The 20,284-nt window shown below is 44.1% G+C and overlaps 1 protein-coding gene across 2 annotated transcripts in view; it reads right to left on the bottom strand.

Annotated features, from left to right (window-relative positions):
* The window catches only part of LOC126481330 (muscle, skeletal receptor tyrosine protein kinase-like), a 617,768-nt gene that overhangs the window by 495,333 nt on the left and 102,151 nt on the right, over positions 1-20,284 (bottom strand). Inside the window, exon 1 of one of the 2 annotated variants that reach the window (XM_050104998.1) lies at positions 14,157-14,419. The exons of the other annotated variant lie outside the window; for it this stretch is intronic. Coding sequence (XP_049960955.1) covers positions 14,157-14,262 — 106 coding nt within the window. The 5' untranslated portion in view covers positions 14,263-14,419. Of the gene's footprint in view, positions 1-14,156; positions 14,420-20,284 lie in introns of those variants that run through there. 2 annotated transcript variants of the gene reach the window in all.

The raw sequence follows: 20,284 nt of genomic DNA on the forward strand, positions 1-20,284 counted from the left end.
TCTTGGTCTCCCTCTACGATTTTTACCCTCCACGCTGCCCTCCTATACTAAATTGGTGATCCCTTGATGCCTCAGAACATGTACTGGCAACCGATCCCTTCTTCTAGTCAAATTGTGCCACAAACTCCTCTTCTCCCCAATTCTATTCAATACCTCCTCATTAGTTATCTGATCTACCCATCTAATCTTCAGCATTCATCTGTAGCACCACGTTTCGAAAGCTTCTATTCTCTTCTTGTCCAAACTATTTATCGTCCATGTTTCACTTCCATACATGGCTACACTCCATACAAATACTTTCAGAAATGACTTCCTGACACTTAAATCTATACTCGATGTTAACAAATTTCTCTTCTTCAGAAACGCTTTCCTTGCCATTGCCAGTCTACATTTTATATCCTCTCTACTTCGACCATCATCAATTATTTTGCTCCCCAAATAGCAAAACTCCTTTACTACTTTAAGTGTTTCATTTCCTAATCTAATTCCCTCAGCGTCACCCGACTTAATTCGACTACATTCCATTATCCTCGTTTTGCTTTTGTTGATGTTCATCTTATACCCTCCTCTCAAGACAATTTCCATTCCGTTCAACTGCTCTTCCAACTCCTTTGCTGTGTCTGACAGAATTACAATGTCATCGGCGAATCTCAAAGGATTTTAATACCTACTCCGAATTTTTCTTTTGTTTCCTTTACTGCTTGCTCAATATACAGATTGAACAACATCGGGGAGAGGCTACAACCCTGTCTCACTCCCTTCCCAACCACTGCTTCCCTTTGATGTCCCTCGACTCTTATAACTGCCATCTGGTTTCTGTACAAATTGTAAATAGCCTTTCGCTCTCTGTATTTTACCCCTGCCACCTTCAGAATTTGAAAGAGAGTATTCCAGTCAACATTGTCAAAGGCTTTCCCTAAGTCTACAAATGCTAGAAACGTAGGTTTGCCTTTCCTTAATCTAGCTTCTAAGATAAGTCGTAGGGTCAGAATTGCCTCAAGTGTTCCATCTGACTTAATACTTAGCCTTAATACTTAGATTATCTACCGAACGTCCTCTACAGATTCTAAGAATTTATTAGGTAAATTTAGAAACAATCCGCTCGTTCCCTAGTTTTCCAGACAGACATCTCTGGCTGTTGGCTTGTCCGGACAGAGATGACTACAGTTCAGACCGTTCAGACATATCGGACGGAACCTGCACCAGGCGTATATGTGAGATCTTTTGACAGACGGGAGGCAGGACAGTAAAAACTTTGGAGTGTGGTCCGGACGATGTTTACGGTCGAGTTACAAGTCGATAAGTTGATCCCTGGTGAAGCGGGCCGGCTGTGGAGGAGGAGGAGGGACAGCAGCTCCGGCGCGGCTTTTTGTGTGGTGCAGCTGCGCACTAGAGCACAGGCGCGGGGGTTCCTCCCGCATCTGAGGGAGCCCGCGACCCGCGACCACTGATAGTCGAACGGGGCACACCCGCCACAGGCCCAATCTCGCTCGGAGCTGCCGCTTGCCTCGAAAACTGTATTATTCAGTAGAGCATGCTTGAGTACTGCACGAGCGTTTGGGATCCCTATCAGGTCGGATTGAGGGAGGACATAGAAGCAATTCAGAGGCGGGCTGCTAGATTTGTTACTGGTGGGTTTGATCATCACGCGAGTGTTACGGAAATGCTTCAGGAACTCGGGCGGGAGTCTCTAGAGGAAAGGAGGCGTTCTTTCCGTGAATCGCTACTGAGGAAATTTAGAGAACGAGCATTTGAGACTGACTGCAGTACAATTTTACTGCCGCCAACTTACATTTCGCGGGAAGACCGCAAAAATAAGATAAGACAGATTAGGGCTCGTACAGAGGCATATAGGCAGTCATTTTTCCCTCGTTCTGTTTGCTAGTGGAACAGGGAGAGAAGATGCTAGTTGTGGTACGAGGTACCCCCCGCCACGCACCGTATAGTGGATTGCGGAGTATGCATGTAGATGTAGATGTAGATGAGCTTGTAGAGCAACTCGAGAAAATACGGACTCAAGTCAGTTTATCAGGTCCTATTCACTCATAAGAGTCTTTCACATCGATCGGCGTAGACGTGTCAATGGCAGAGGCCGGGGAAATCGCAGGTTTAGCGGTTGCGCGACAAGTGGCGGTTACTAAGCGACGTGAGCACCGACCACGCGTATAGTCAGCCTCGCCAACAAAAATGGGCATACCAAGTGGTAGTACAATTATTTCTACCGACTAGACACAGAAACCTAAGAATAAATAATCTAAGAAAACCAGCCAACCAGTTGCAGGTATAAAAATTTGTTAACAACACTTCGACGACGGTTCAATCCCGCGTCCGGCCATCCTGATTTAGGTTTTCCGTGATTGCCCTAAATCGCTCCCGGCAAATGCCGGTATGGTTCCTTTGAAAGGCCACGGCCGACTTCCTTCCCCATCCTTCCCTAATCCTATGAGACCGATCAGACTAGCACAGAGCGGTGGACACATTCGGTGAAAAAGAGAGAGAGAACCGTAAAATACCATTTTAAAGACTTTAAGTAAGCAGGAGCAACCAAGAAAAAGCTAAATCTCCTACTAGAAAAGTAGTTTCTCTAGAAAAGTAGTTCCTCTAGATGAATTCGAGAGAGTGCTTATTAGATGAAAATGTTTGTAGCGTTTTCACCAAATGAAGAAAATAACAAAGTTAGCAAAGCTCCTTATATTTTCAAAAACTACGGCAAATTTTCCGGAGGGAGGGGAAAACCTGTATGAAATTATGAAAACGATGGGATTTCATTTCAAAAAATTTGAAAATAAGAGAACCATCCAAACAGCACGTTGCGAGATTGTTCCAAAGCGTACTGAATACCTGAGAGCAATCAGAAATGATCAAATGGGGCCAAATAAACCAGTGGTATTCGCAACTGTGCTGGCAGGATAAAGAAGTTCCGGGTGCAATGATTAATGGTAGTGCAGGCCAAAGAGCTATTGTCCATGCTCGAGGAGCTGGTGGTTTCGTAGAGGGAGCAGAGTTAATATTTATGATCCGAAATCTAATTCCTAAGATTGTCACGATGGGTATAATTATGGTTAGAACAAACTGATTCCCAACAGCCCAACTGCTAGTATCGTTGTTCTTGGTAACACACCGTATCACGTTGTTCCCTCCACTCATAAAGACGACGTATGTGAATGACCGTTTCAGAAAAAATTCAGTTTTGAACCAAGCTTAACATCAAATGAGCTTTTACAAATTATGCGTTGTAATAAGCCAAAGCCTGTTTTTAAAGCAGATGCAGTTTTATAGCGTAAAGAATATACTGTTCTGAGGTTCCCACCATACCACTGTGATTGAACCCTATAGAGCTAATCTGAAATACAAAGAACCGAAAAACTGCAGAAAAAAAGATTCTTCCTTTAATTTAATAATGAACAAAGAGTCTTTATTTATGGCTACCCAACATGATTGGATACAAGTTTGTGGACATGTAAAAGAAATTGAAGCTCAGTATTGGTACAGAAATTGTTTAGTTAAAGAAGCAATAGAAAATATAATAATCAATGACTGTCGTGTGAGTGAAGATGAATATGCAGCACGTGAGGAGGACAGTGATATGGAAACTGGCACGGCAGATGGAGTTGGAACGGATTCCAGTAAATCAGAATGCAGCAAAAAAATGGTTCAAATGGCTCTGAGCACTATGGGACTTAACATCTATGGTCATCAGTCCCCTAGAACTTAGAACTACTTAAACCTAACTAACCTAAGGACAGCACACAACACCCAGTCATCACCAGGCAGAGAAAATCCCTGACCCCGCCGGGAATCGAACCCGGGAACGCGGGCGTGGGAAGCGAGAACGCTATCGCACGACCACGAGCTGCGGACCAGAATGCAGCAAATCAAAGACTTTGCCTCTACCCCTTGTGCGACCGACCATCCACTTCATAGCTCTAATCACCAAGATTAGTACGGTTTCCAGTGCATAATTGTAGCAGTTCCGTCCGTCCTTTCCCCCGCAACCCGGATTAAGCGCTGACTCACAATAAGCCGATCAAAGTGCCCTCACTGCCAGGTGGAATAATATTGCGCTCGACTAAAGCAGAGATCGGCACGGCAGTGGGTGGCGCATAGTGTGTGCGCTTGGTCGAGTCGCCAGTGAGACCAGCTCTAAACTGCGTTGCAGTACTAACAGCTGTTTCTTCAAATGCAAGAATAGCCGCAGTACGCCGCACATTTCTCAAGGCTGTTCGTCAAGATGTCGTTCGACCCCAGCTATTGTATGGCCAACAGTTGTCGTTCGAAAGTTGTTTCAAGGAAACGTTACAACATGAGGGCACCGTTAGAATCACCACTAGCGTCGTATGGTATGTTGAATTTTGTTTGTTCCTTACTTATTAGCGACGTTGTTGGTTAAGCAGCTCCTTAACGACGTTGCTGGTTAAGCAGTCTCTAAACAATGTTGTGGTCCCAGCTCATTAGTTATTACCTTGCTTTTTGGTTTTGCATTTGCTTTTAGAAGAAGGTTGCAAAATTTGCAGGACCCGAGCTTTACGTCTGGCCCTTTAAAGAAAATTTTTTTAAGAAACATTAGTACCTGTTAAGATTTACTACTTATTTTACTCGTTTATTTGATATGAATTAAACTTCAGGGAAAAGAAATAAAAACCTTAATGTCTGCCGATAACTTTGAAATTTTGTCAGAGACAACAAAGGTCTTGAAAGAGCAGTTGAACGAAATGGAAACTGCCTTGAAAGGAGGATACAAAATGGACAACAACAAAGACGCGTTTCTCAGGATGTATTGCTAACAATACACCCTGAGGAAGGCGTCTTGCAATAGTCGCCGAAACGTACGGAATTTTATAGTTGACAATGCGGTCCCAAACCCAGAAGTATTTTATTGAGAGTGACAACGGCCGCGGAAGTCTACATTTACATAATAGTCTACATTTACCTAATAGAACATAGTCAAATTAAATCAGGTGATGCTAAGGGAATAAGATTAGGAAACGAGACACTTAAAGTAGTGGATAAGTTTTGTTATTTGGGCTGTAAAACAACTGATGATGGCCGAAGTAGCGAGGATATAAAATGTAACTGGCAGTGGGAAGACAAAAATTTCTGAAGAAATTTGTGTAAAAATCTTAAAGGGAGACCAAGAAATGAATACAGCAACCAGATTCAAAAGAATGTGGGTTGCAGCAGATATTTGGAGATGAAAATGCTCGTACAGGACAGAGTAGCATGGAGAGCTGAATCAAATAAGTCTTAGGACTGATACCACAACAACAAAAATTTGCTATTTACATTTGTGTCCTTCAAACAATTAAAATTGTAAAATTCTTAAGTTTACCTTGCATATTTTTAGAAGGTTATTTTAAGATCAGAAATTGTTAAATTAACGTTTATTAGATTTATTGTAACAGAAATTATTATGGCTGTTACAGTTTTGGTTATTCTTTTGTGGGATTGACTACTGGAAAATAGTTATCGAAAACGTAGGTTCTTGTCCAGAAACTTCTTACTGTTATTGAAATGAGTGATTATTGTTCCTTTAACATTGTAAGCTATAAGTAGAAAAACCAGCAAGCTCCACTTCCCAAACCCGACTCTCTATCCATTTTCAAGTATTATGCTAAGTGTACTGTACTGCTCGTTGCCAGGGCTTTGGATTGATGACACGAGTACCGTCGCCAACCGATTCGCTGTACAGCAACTGAAACGTATTAGATTGCAGTTGCCAGGCGAATTCCTTCAGGGGGGAGCTGAGTGACGTAATATTACTTTGTCGGACGAATTCCACCTTAGTATTTACAACATTGGAATAGCCACATGTCTTGGACATTACCACGGTGACAGTAAACTATAGCCGGCCACGGTGGTCTCGCGGTTCTAGGCGCGCAGTCCGGAACCGCGCGACTGCTACGGTCGCAGGTTCGAATCCTGCCTCGGGCATGGATGTGTGTGATGTCCTTAGGTTAGTTCGGTTTAAGTAGTTCTAAGTTCTAGGGGACTGATGACCACGGCTGTTAAGTCCCATAGTGTTCAGAGCCATTTGAACCATTTTTGAACGTAAACTATAGGATGCATTGTTGAGCGACATACGGAGCAAACTTCAACTGCGATGGTTTAAGGCCATAATGGGATAGTATACTGATAGAAATCTGATCATCAGTTGCTACATAATCGAGTTTATAGGGCCCTTGACTCAGGGAAGTCCACATGCCATATTTCAACAGAACAATGCCCATTCATATGTAGCTAAAAATAAGCAACCCTTCTAACAAACTAAAAGACATCCATTCGGTGATCGTGTAAAATATTTCTTTAATGTGTCTTAAACACAGAAATATTTTATGCGGTCTAGGACGTTGAAAGTTTTTTAGAAAGTAGATACAGATTCCCTTCTCAGTACTCTGAAAATGAAAAAATTTAGCCCTCTAAGAAGAACTACCGATACCACATCCCTATTTTCCAAGCGTACGCATTCTCCTGGCTTGTGCCCAGTCAGTAGGTCTAAAACACGGTTCGTCGGCAACCTGCACAACATGGTCCTTCAGCAACTCCTGTTGATGCCATCTGCACCCGAAAACAATACTATGGGAAGGGCTAGTCCCCAGAAACAAATGTATGTCGTAATGAATTTTTCACTCTGTAGAGGAGTGTGCGCTGATATGAAACTCTCTGGCAGATTATAACTCTGTTCCGACCCGATACACGAACTCGGGACCTTTTATTTTAGCGGATAAGTAATCTACCGACTGAGCTACCCAGGCGCGACCACGACCCGTTCTCACACTAGTACTTCCGCCAGTACCCCAGTAACCCCCGAGAATTTACTCCACAAAACAAAGATACCGAGTTGGAGTCTTGTCCGGCACGCACTTTTAATCTACCAGGAAGTTTCATATGTTTGCCATCTTTGGTCGTATGCCAGAAGGTTAAAAGGTCCTGATAACAGTGCACTCGTTACGCCGCATCTTTCAAAATGGTTCAAATGGCTCTGAGCACTATGGGACCTAATATCTGAGCTCATCAGTCCCCTAGAACTTAGAACTACTTAAACCTAACTAACCTAAGGACATCACATACATCCATGCCCGAGGCAGGATACGAACCTGCGACCGTAGCAGCAGCGCGGTTCCAGACTGAAGCGCCTAGAACCGCTCGGCCACAGCGGCCGGCACGTCGCATCTTTATATGAATGTTCTGAGAGTTAATTATCACGTACACTGAGGTGACCAAGTCATGAGATAGCGATATGCTCACATACAGATGGCGCTAATATGATGTTCACAAAGTATAAAAGGCCAATGCTCTGGCGGAGCTGTCACTTGTACTCATGCGACGCATGTGAAAAGGTTTACGACGTATGGCTACACGACAGGAATCAACAAACTTTGAATGCAGAATGGCAGTTGGAGCTAGAACCATGGGACATTCCATTTCGGAAGTCGTTAGGGAATTCAGTATTCCGCGATATACAGTGTCAAGAGTGTGCCGCGAATACCGCATTTCAGGCATTACCTCTCACCACGGACAACGCAGTGGCCGAGGGCCTTCACTTAACGACCGATAGCAGTTGCGTTTGCATAGGGTTGTCAGTGTTAACAGACAAGCAACGCTGCTCGAAATAACCACAGAAAGTCCGCCCCGATCGCTGCCGGCACGGTAGCTCAGCGTGTTCAGAGGGCTGCGCGCTCTCTGTAATAAAACAACTGAGTCAAGGAATCAACGATCAACTTGAACAGATGTCTTGTGGCGTCTGCCCAGAACAAACACAACGAATAATATCGAACAAAATGAATTAGAAGAAAAATAAGATGGCTCAATGGTCAGCGTGACGGACTGTCGTCCTCAGGGACCCGGGTTCGATTCCCGGCTGGGTCGGGGATTTTCTCCGCTCAGGGACCGAGTGTTTTGTTGACTTTATCATCATTTCATCCTCATCCGGCGCGCAGGTCGCCCAATGCGGCCGGACCTGCCCCGCACGGGGCCTCCCGGCCAATGGCGCCAAACGCTCGTTTCCATTTTACCACAGAAATCAATGTGGAGCGCACGACGAACGTACCCGTTAGAGCAGTGAGGCGAAAAATTTTGCGTTTACGGGCTGTGGTAGCAGATGACTGACGTGAGTGCCTTTGCTAGCAGCACGACCTCGCCTGCAGCGCTTCTCTTGGGCTCGTGACGATATCGGTTGGACCCTACACGACTGGAAATCCGTGAGCTGGTCAGGTGAGTCCTTATTTCAGTTCGTAATAGCTGATGGTATGATTCGAGCGTGGCTCAGATCCTACAAAGCCGTGTACCCAAGGTGTCAACAACGCCGTGGCTCCTTACAAGGGAACCTCCCCATCGCACCCCCCTCAGATTTAGTTATAAGTTGGCTCATTGGATAGGGCTTGAAAAACTGAGCACAGATCAATTGAGCAGCTGCGGAACGAAAGGTCCTTGGTTCAAATCTTCCATCGAGTGAAAACTTTAATTTTTTATTTTCAGTTTATGTGACAAATGTTTTCATCACTTTTTTGGGAGTGATTATCACATCCACAAGGAAACCTAAATCGGGCAAGGTAGAAGAATCTTTTTACCCATTCGCAAAGGGTACAAGTTAGGTGGGTTGACAACATATTCCTGTCATGTGACGCACATTCCGTCACCAGTGTCGTATAGAATATATCAGACGTGTTTTCCTGTGGAGGAATCGGTTGACCTATGACCTTTCGGTCAAATGTTTTCGGTTCCGATTGGAGAGGCACGTCCTTTCGTCTACTAATCGCACGGTTTTGCGATGCGGTCGCAAAACACAGACACTAAACTTATTACAGTGAACAGAGACGTCAATGAACGAACGGACAGACAATAACTATGCAAAAATAAAGAAAGTAAAATTTTCACTTGTGCGGAGACTTGAACCAAGGATCTCTCCTGCGGCAGCTGCTCACGCTACCACGAGACCGCGGCGTTCCTGAGCTCACCTGCTACTTAATGTTGCCTATATGGCCCATGGACTACTCAGTTTGTATATTTTGCTTATTTTTTCACAGTTTCACACAACTTCTTCCTGTTTTCTCAATTGATCTGTGTTCGGTTTATCAAGGCCTATCCACTGTACCAAGTTATAACTAAATCTGAGGGGGGTGCGATGGGGAGGTTCCCTTGTTAGTAGCGTGGGCTGTGTTTACGTGGATCATTGACTGGTAATGGTCGTTTTCCTATTTGGAGACTATCTGTAGCCATTCATGGATTTTATATTCCCAGACAACGATGGGTTCTTTATGGATGACAATGAGAAATGTGACCGGGCTATAACTGTTCGCGACTGGTTCGAAGAATATTTCGGACAATTTGAGGGAACGGTTTGGCCACCCAGATCGCCGAACATGAACATTCGTTGGACATAATCGAGAGGTCAGTTCGTGCACAAAATACGGCATCGGAAACTATTCCGCAATTACGGACGGTTGTAGAGGCAGCATGATTCAATGTTTCTGCAGGCTACTTTCAACGACTTGTCGAGTCCATGCCACGTCTAGTTACAGCAATGCACCGGTCAAAAGGAGGCGATACCTCATCACCTTCGTCACCTCGCTGTACTCTAACCATTAAATGGAAATGAAATGAGCTTACGGCATCGTTAGCCGGGCCCCTATTCGGTGAAGTTCGGGGAACAAGTGCAAGTCTTATTTCATTTGACGTCACATTGGGTGAGGATGAAATGATCATGAGGACAACACACCTAATCTCCGAGTGTAGAAAATCTCCAACCCGGTGGGAATCGAATCCGGGCTTGCTTGCATGGGAGGCGAGAACGTTACCACCCAGCTAAGCTGGCGGAAACTCTAACCATAATCATTGATTATGTACACAAATCTGGTCTACAAAGTTACTGTGACTGTTTAAATTAAGAAAGAGATAGAGGTTAATATCTCGCCCTGGCACAAATTTCTTTTGGCACAACATATTCGTTATGTTACAGGTTTCCAATTTCCTAAAGGCATTTGTGTAATACAGTTCACTTTTATTGGATTCGTCACTAATGATTCCATTTAATTCTATTCAGCAAATATAATTCATTAGAATAACGTGAATGATGAAGAAATAACTACTTTAGTATGTTTACCGTACAATGGTACCTCGAGAACGAGATCAATGTAAAGGAAGGTAGACTAGGCGAGGGAGAAGTATGTTAGTGCGGTTTGTGCTATGAAACAGCTCTCTTCTACCTTCTCTCTGAAGAGATAATTGTGAAGGGGAGCCAGCTGTGAGCAAGAAGAACGCAATGCAGGAGATTTCAGAAGATACCAGCACATAATACTGAAGAACGAGGAGAGCTACAGGCTATGGTTTTCCATCATATATGTCTACAACAATTCGTTGTAAGTACTAATTTGCATTGTTATACGGTCTACAGTGCATTACCACGTGTTATCAGTATTGAGTCACTTGGACGCATGACGAAGTTTCTGAGAACGAAAGGTCATTTGAATGCAGATAACTGCGCTGACTGAATTAGTCCAAGAAACCCTGTAACCACCCACTCAATTGAACCACAGACGAACTATAGCAACTTCTTCACTCACAGTCACGAATGATTAAGTTTGTAACGTTACAAAAGTAATAACTTATTTGGTTGTCAGTGTTGTGAAGAATGATTGGAAATGATAATGCATGAAATACAAATTGGCTCACGTTGACATTAGTCTGTAGAAACAAAGAGGGAGCTTAAGTTAGCTGAAGTCTGCACCAGGTTTGGCCACAAGAGAGAGTATATAATGATTCATACATAGGCAGTACTGTACTGCATGCATTTTAACGCGAGGATGCCAGAATTTTATGTGGTTCATTCATTTCATGCAAACGCGCAGTTTAGTCAGGACATACGTATCTTTCACTTACTTCGTCTAATGCATCATGATTTAAATATGTTACTACCCAACCAGTTTCATGCAAAAACAGACTATCTTGAGGTGTATTGTTAAATCGTAATCAGATGTGTGACAACTCATAACCACTGACAAATCATCCTGTCACAAACCACTGATGTTAGCTTGTGACATGATGGTTGAGAGTGTTTATGGGTTGTCACACATCTGATTACGATTTCATAATGCACCTGCTGAAGACGGTCTGTTAACGCTTAAACTGGTTACGTAATAAACTGATTTATACAACTGTCTGCAACCGAGTTTTTCAACAACTTTCACAAGCTATAAATGATCGTTTCTCCAAAATAACTGAAATATGTCTTTGGTCAAATACCTTGTATAATATGACTACGTAGGCTTTCCCGGCGTAATAAGTCTTGAAAGTCTTTTCGGGTTTGCTGCCGGATCCTAAATTCGACGTCGAATTGCAATCTTGCGTCAGTTCTCAGCGGGACTAATCGGCAGAAGCAGCATTTCCTGAAGATGGCGAACAGTTGGATCGCCGAAATATCAAGTTGATTTTAGGATCCGGCAGCAAACCCGAAAAGACTTTCAAGACCTTGTATAATAGCCTTAGCAAAATGCGAGCGTACTACTTTCCACAAGTTATGTATGTGAAGATCTGGCAGCTGCGTGATCAGATGTTCAGTCAAAGAGTGCAAGACAGATGAAGTATTGACGAATAATGGAACCAAGACCATTCAAATCAGGAATAAGACAAAGTAAGCACGAATAATTTATTCATTATTTATTTTGTTGAAATGTCAAATGATAAAAAGCTATTATAGCATGCCTTAAATGTCGTCTCAAGAAATTCATGAAAGAAACACTCAGCGAATCGTGTTGTTTTCAGTGAACATCGTCTTTCTACATCGCACGACGGCACAAGTTTGTGTGACAGACGCACCGGTGCTCTCCGGTTAGTTACTTCTAAATACGTATTTCTACACATTATTATTTATACCGTCAAAAAGGAGCTGAAATACCTTATTTGCTGCAGCTGGATTCGACTATTGCGTCGTCCTCTGAGAACCTTGCAAATCTTAGAGCGGTTCAAGCTACGTATCCAAAATTGCGGAGTATGTTAATTATGTAATTAATGCCGTGGAAGCTAGCACATAGGACAAGATACTCCAGCTGTCGGAAAGGATTTAGCCAATAGTTATGCTTGTTGTTTACTTTTAAACCAACGTAACGAACACTGCAGTTTGAAGCGTCAGCGGAAGTATGCACTGAAGACCTAAAAATTTCAGGACAACTGGAGTATGAGTGGTGTACTAGAGAAATTAATGACAATAAAGTCTATCGGGAACACAGAGAGAAAGAGAAGACAGAAGAGACATACAGAGAGAGGAGGATAGACAGCGAAAACTTGATAGGGAGAGATCAAGCGAGATGTTATGAACTAGTGGAAATTCCAGCGACGTGATGAAGTGGTCAATTAGGTGCGCTCACAGTGTTCTGGGTCCATTATCCGGGGCACACCTTGTTGACAGTGACAATGGCTGATTTCCATATACGAACGTGTTATGCAGGGCGAGGTTCTGATGGGTTTCCAAGCACGTGCGGCTTTAAAACAGCTGATTAGGTACTCTTAACGAACCGAACACGCGTGGGCCGGCGGCACATGTGTGAACTTCGATGCAGCGCTAGTCTCGTGGTGACAAAAGCGAGTTTAAGGATTCTTATAGCAGTTTGAGTTCAAAATTTCAGATTATAATTTCCACTATTTCTAATTTGGTGCACATGACAATCGTCTGTATGGAGTCAAACAATGCAGACGTTCTGTACTTTCAGAAGAGTTCTCAAATCAATATTGAAGAAACATTTATGTTAATTAATTAATCTAACTCCTTGTGACATCAATAGAAGCAGCTTTTCACTTGTGTACCTTCTTATCATTTTCCAGAATTAAATTATATCTGCAGAGGAAGAATGCTATCATCCGTGAAATAAATTTGCTGGTATCACTAGTATAACTGGGAGCGGAGAGATTCAGATCTTTTACATGTGGTGCTATACCATGATTGTAAAATTTAAATGGAAAAATGATTCAAGACAAGAAATGATAAGGAAGGTGATTTAAAAGTAGGCGAAACACGTATGCAGATGGTAAGCACTCGTATCTGGAGGGGGATATAGATCTTGTATTAGACTAATGAAGGGGAGGAGAGACTTTCAAGTAGAGATCTGAGCTGAAACATCTGTCTCACATTATCATGAACGTTGTTTGTAGAAGTTATATGTAGATAACGAGCATTATGTGGATGCCGAGAGGCTACAGGATATTAATTACGAAATGTTGGCCGCTATAAAGGTACTGAAGGTAGGAAACGTATACGTTAACGGAGGTAAAAGTAGCAGTTTGTACATCTGCGAGTTTTTAGAAATATACCGTTCAGACACATATGTGATCAGGCTAATAATAGCTACTCGCCAAGTGCTGAATTGTACATAGTGTACGGAAGGTTCAAATGGCTCTGAGCACTATGGGACTTAACATCTGAGGTCATGAGTCCCCTAGAACTTAGAACTACTTAAACCTAACTAACCTAAGAACATCACACACAGCCATGCCCGAGGCAGGATTCGAGCCTGCGACCGTAGCGGTCGCTTGGTTCCAGACTGAAGCGCCTAGAACCGCTCGGCCACAACAGCCAGGTAGTATATGGAAGCTAATTAGGGAATGCATTATCGCAGGTGACATTCTAACTGCTTGACTGTAACATGAAAACTCTTGCTAATGAATCCATTTTAATAAATCCATCTTTAAAGGAATTAGATTTTAGCTGTAACTGTTTTATTAATCTATTCGAGTTACTAATTTGGTGCCATTTTCATTTTATATTATGGGACAGAAATAAGTGAGAAATAACGTTTTTGTAGGGCTATGTCACTCTCGATAGTGTTATCAGTGACAAGAGTAGATTTGCTATTTTCCATCAAGAGTGACACACTCGTATAAGAATGTTATTATTAGCCTATTTCCGTGCTATGACATATAAAATGGTACAAAATTTGAAATTGCAATAGCGCAGTCATATGGTCATGTCGTCATTCAATCTAAAAATGCCTGGAAGCATATTACAAAAGGTTAATAAATCCATTGCAGCATTTATTTTTCTATTGTCCCTAAGGAAACTGATGGCTCATTGAACTGAACTGGGCAATACAATGACTATCCACGAGAATAGCTTTGATATTGTATTAACACATTATTTTCTGTACGTGTTAACTAATACGACTTCTTACCATCTGAGTACGTAGTATTTCCATCCCATGTAACGAAGTTTATAGTTCCATTGAAAGTAAACGACGACCCAATAGGCATCTTGGTAGTCAGTGCTCCCAGGGACATGCACACTCACACCAAACACAAAACAGGTGCTACTGCAGTGTACTAAATTCGTAAATGATCAGGAACTACATTAGGTCGAACTACGTGCACACGTCGCAGACCATTCCTTACACCAGTCACCATATCCACACCGCGGAGACGCGCGCACGACTGCCGCCTATGGACGAAGCAGCGACAGTGGCCATGTTCAGATACGGCGAACAAGTCAGAGCCTGCCAGACCCCAGCTGCCAGCGCGAGTACAGAGGCCCCTGAGGATGGCTGATAAGAGCCGCCACAAACCTCCTGCAGACTTGGACTCTCTCTTCAAAAGCTTCAGTATCTGCCATTTGCAGGTGTAAGCAAAGACGTTCCCTATTACACAGTGCCTTCTTATCAACACCCATTAGCGTATTCATTAGTATTTATGCAGTTTGTCCACTTCAAAGTGTAAACTCCGGATGACGTTTGATATCATAACCCCTTGCAGACAATTCGGGGGGGGGGCCGTATAGTCAAGAAACCGTACTTCCGTCAAGCGCTGAGAGTTACAGTGGGTAAGCCAAGCGTTAACACATATTCAATTACCGTGCATAACATATCGCATGAGAAAATGACAACGCAAGTAAACACAATGAGGAATGAAATTTTCACTCTACAGCGGAGTGTGCGCTATTATAAAACTTCCTGACAGATTAAAACTGTGTGCCGGACCGAGACTCGAACTTGGGACCTTTGCCTTTCGCGGGCAAGTGCTCTACCAACTGAGCTACCCAAGCACGACTCACGCCCCGTCCTCACAGCTTTAATTCCACCAGTAGAGCACTTGCCCGCGAAAGGTGAAGGTCCCGAGTTCGATTCTCGGTCCGGCACACAGTTTTAATCTGCCAGGAAGTTTCAAACACAATGAGATTTTAAGCTTGGTGCAAGGTATTTCCTGCATCTGTAAGGCTGTACATCATTTTGCCGTTGCTTAGTTGCGTTTGCATATCCGTGTTTATTGCATAGACCATATTGCAGGGGATAGGCAAAATAATGCGAACTCCTGTGCTTACTTGGGAATTACGGTATATTGATAATTTTTACTTATGGACCGTCTGACAGCAACTGAATAAAACACAATTATAGTGCCTTACGCGTTTCGCCTTTATTTTCTGCAAGGCATCATCAGTGGCAGGTTGCGTGGACGATTTCCTACATATCACGCTCCTGTTGCATTCTTGGTGTTGTTGTTCTTATGAATGCCAATTTGCGGTTTCTTTCTCACATTCCACAGCACTATGACCTGAACACTTTTTGCGATGCAATGTTTTGGATGCTGTCAGACGGTTCATAAGTAAAAATTATCAATATACCGTAATATTACACGAAACTGAGGAAGACAGGACTACAAAAGTTGTAGATGTCAATATTTCGGAATTGTTTATTAATAAGGTTCAAAATGGTTCAAATGGCTCTGAGCACTATGGGACTTAACTTCTGAGGTCATCAATTCCCTAGAACGTAGAACTACATAATCCTAACCAACCTAAGGACATCACACACATCCATGCTCGAGGCAGGATTCGAACCTGCGACCATAGCGGTCGCGCAGTTCCAGACTGTAGCGCCTAGAACCGCTCGGCCACCCCTGCCGGCTATTAATAAGGGGTTGGACTCGCATTTTCCCGTAATACAGCTGCGATTCTTCTCGGAATACTGGCCTATAAGGATTGTATAGTCTCGAGTGGAATGTTGTGCCACTCTTCGATCAGAACCTCTTAACTCCTGTTCCAGAGTCTTCACTCCAATACCGCCCACAAGGGTTCGATAATGTTCAACTCCGGGGACGGTGCTGGCAAGGGAAAACGCTGCAGTTCTGTTGCCTGCTCCTCATACCACGATTGCACTGTTTGGCTGTGTGAATGGGTGCATTATCGGCCTGAAATATAGCATTGTTGTTGGGGAACAGTATTAGAATGGTGGGGTCACCCGATCACCTAATCGTTGGCTGTAACAAGGCCTATGAGAGTAATGATGGGACCAGCAGAATACCATGATATGGCTGACCACACCATCAGACTTCCACCTTCACGCTTAACCGTTGGAATCAAGCAATTAGAGTTGTAGGCTTCTTTTGCCGTTCTCCAGACGCAAACCCAGCCCCGATGTTGGAAATAACGAAAAAGCTGACTCCTCGGACAATACGACGTGTTTCTACTGATCAGGCGTTCGGGATTTATGCTCCTGGCACCATGTTTTACGCTACTTGCGTTGGTTGTCGTCACTAATGGTTTCGGTATAGCAGCTCGTCCATGAATATTCGCTTTATGGAGTTCTCGGCGGACGGAGTCGATAGATACAGGGTCTCGAAGATGGCTATTGAGCTCTTCAGTCACTTTAGCCACCGTAGTTTTGTGTTGTTTTGACGCAATTTGTGTTAGCGTACGACGATCTCTGTCATTTAGTTTTGATTTGCGCCAACTATTACGTTTACACAATGATGTCTTTTTGTCTTTCCATGTTTTGTGTAGTCTGTCATGACTGTTCAAAGAGTTCCTCTTGAAACATTGAATAAGGCGTCTTTCTTGGTTACTGATGCTCCAGCTAATTGGGCCCCCACAATCTGCCCACTTTGGAACTTTGTTAGATCCTCCACTGCACATCGACCTCGGCCTCTGAGTGCAAAAACGAAGTGTGTACTAGTCGTAAACAATCTGCACAGATGCCTAGTCCGTACTGAACACGCACAGTCCAGAGCGACAAATGCTTTACCTGCGTTGTTGACCGTCAAACACAACCATCCCATTATTACCACTGTTCACATTACTTTGCCTATCCCCTGTACATCATCGAAATGGGTAACCGCACTCATATTCTCCGGGTCACATTTCTACCTACGGTGTGAGTTGTCTATGGTATGTCCGAATAAAGGTCTGACTTAGTTGGTAGGTGGATTTGAGTCTACACCTGTGATGTCGCTGCTATACATGAGGTATCCCTGAACTGCAACACCAATAAAGAGTTTCACAGAGTTCGTTTTTTGTTTACTTTCGATTTACTTATGGTTGTAATTCTTCTGTTCATACATTTACATCTACTACAAACCACATCATCGAAGATCTCATTTCCACATTCTAAATTTTGTCTGCTGCCACAATTTTCCCTTGAACTGTTTCATGCAGTGCTTGTTCAAGCATTATCTGCTCAGGCTATTTACACCGCCATGCTATACCAGAATTGCTTAAATATCTCCCTTTGCTTCTCCTGCAGTTTCCCATAGTCAATGCTATAGTAGAATTGTTTAAATACGTCCATTTTCTTCTTCATCTGTTTCCCAGAGTCTACGTTTCACTTCGATGAAGTGGTGTACTTGCGACGTATTAATTTTACTAACAATTTCCTCCGTTTCACACCTGTCCTTACAGTGCAGCTCTTATCTGAGAGAGGGTTTTCTTCACCTGTTCAAAATATGCTACTGCTGCCTTCCATCCACAGTAATGTTGCTTCCTTAACAGCACAATTTCTTCATTTATTTTACAGTGTCCCTTCAGCCATTGAAGTTTAGCAAGTTGCTATTCTCGTTGACAATTCTTCTGAAGTTTTCGGGTACGCTATGTTTGATTACCGGTAGAACTAACGACTTTACCGAAAATAATACGTTAGAAAGTTCGTTTTAAAACAAACCTATCCTGGTAGCTCGAGAAACAAACAAGAAACAACGATAGAATAATATTGAAATAAATTAACAAAAATAACTTTCTTGGAGAATGAGTAGGGGCCAAGAAACCAGTTCTATCAGGCAGACATTCCACCATCGATCTCTAGAAACGTGTCCAATGTTTCCCTTGCTTCGCTTGTCGAAGGACTACAATACAACTACAGATACACCGACAGAAAACAAATCTCAACATACACAAAAAAAGAAAAAAACACTGTTAAGTAATGAAATTTCGGATTTACATGTGTCTAGGTAACATACACTCCTGGAAATTGAAATAAGAACACCGTGAATTCATTGTCCCAGGAAGGGGAAACTTTATTGACACATTCCTGGGGTCAGATACATCACATGATCACACTGACAGAACCACAGGCACATAGACACATGCAACAGAGCATGCACAATGTCGGTACTAGTACAGTGTATATCCACCTTTCGCAGCAATGCAGGCTGCTATTCTCCCATGGAGACGATCGTAGAGATGCTGGATGTAGTCCTGTGGAACGGCTTGCCATGCCATTTCCACCTGGCGCCTCAGTTGGACCAGCGTTCGTGCTGGGCGTGCAGACCGCGTGAGACGACGCTTCATCCAGTCCCAAACATGCGCAATGGGGGACAGATCCGGAGATCTTGCTGGCCAGGGTAGTTGACTTACACCTTCTAGAGCACGTTGGGTGGCACGGGTTACATGCGGACGTGCATTGTCCTGTTGGAACAGCAAGTTCCCTTGCCGGTGTAGGAATGGTAGAACGATGGGTTCGATGACGGTTTGGATGTACCGTGCACTATTCAGTGTCCCCTCGACGATCACCAGTGGTGTACGGCCAGTGTAGGAGATCGCTCCCCACACCATGATGCCGGGTGTTGGCCCTGTGTGCCTCGGTCGTATGCAGTCCTGATTGTGGCGCTCACCTGCACGGCGCCAAACACGCATACGACCATCATTGGCACCAAGGCAGAAGCGACTCTCATCGCTGAAGACGACACGTCTCCATTCGTCCCTCCATTCACGCCTGTCGCGACACCACTGGAGGCGGGCTGCACGATGTTGGGGCGTGAGCGGAAGACGGCCTAACGGTGTGCGGGACCGTAGCCCAGCTTAATGGAGACGGTTGCGAATGGTCCTCGCCGATACCCCAGGAGCAACAGTGTCCCTAATTTGCTGGGAAGTGGCGGTGCGGTCCCCTACGGCACTGCGTAGGATCCTACGGTCTTGGCGTGCATCCGTGGGTCGCTGCGGTCCGGTCCCAGGTCGCACGTGCACCTTCCGCCGACCACTGGCGACAACATCGATGTACTGTGGAGACCTCACGCCCCACGTGTTGAGCAATTCGGCGGTACGTCCACCCGGCCTCCCGCATGCCCACTATACGCCCTCGCTCAAAGTCCGTCAACTGCACATACGGTTCACGTCCACGCTGTCACGGCATGCTACCAGTGTTAAAGACTGCGATGGAGCTCCGTATGCCACGGCAAACTGGCTGACACTGACGGCGGCGGTGCACAAATGCTGCGCAGCTAGCGCCATTCGACGGCCAACACCGCGGTTCCTGGTGTGTCCGCTGTGCCGTGCGTGTGATCATTGCTTGTACAGCCCTCTCGCAGTGTCCGGAGCAAGTATGGTGGGTCTGACACACCGGTGTCAATGTGTTCTTTTTTCCATTTCCAGGAGTGTATTTAGGTGATTAACATTGCAGACTGATGTAATTGCGAGATAAGTCACTGAAAATGTGAAACAATGGTACGTTAATAACCTTGTAACCACCACAATACTGAATACAAGCAAGCAAACGTGCACACACTGTGTTGTACAGGTGCCGGATGTCAGTTTATGAGACGGAGTTTCACGCATGTTACACTTGGCCAGCCAGTACAGGAACAGGTCACGCCAACATGTCGACACTCTGTGGAACAAGTTGGGTAACAACAGCGTTATGTGGACGAGCGTTATCCTATTGGTAATATCCCTTGGAAAGCTGTTCATGAATGACAGCACAACAGATGTAATCACCAGATTGACGTACAAATTTGAAGTCAGGGTGCGCGGGATAACTACGAGGGTACTCTTGCTGTCATACCAAATCGCACCCCAGATCATAGCTCCAACTGTAGGACCAGGGTGCCAAACATGCAAAAGAGGTTGGCTGCACACCCTCAACTGGCCTTGATCTAACCAACACACGGCCATCACTGGAGCCGAAGCGGAAACAGACCTCTACACTGCCGTCAATGAGTTCTCGATTAAGCCACCGAAGTAGTAAGTGGCTGTGATTTGGGATCAGTGGTTGCGAGCAACAGGCCGTCTGGCTCGGAACTGTCCTTGAAGTAACCGATTTGCAAC

This window comes from Schistocerca serialis, chromosome 5, assembly GCF_023864345.2.
Source record: "Schistocerca serialis cubense isolate TAMUIC-IGC-003099 chromosome 5, iqSchSeri2.2, whole genome shotgun sequence".
NCBI lineage: Eukaryota > Metazoa > Arthropoda > Insecta > Orthoptera > Acrididae > Schistocerca > Schistocerca serialis.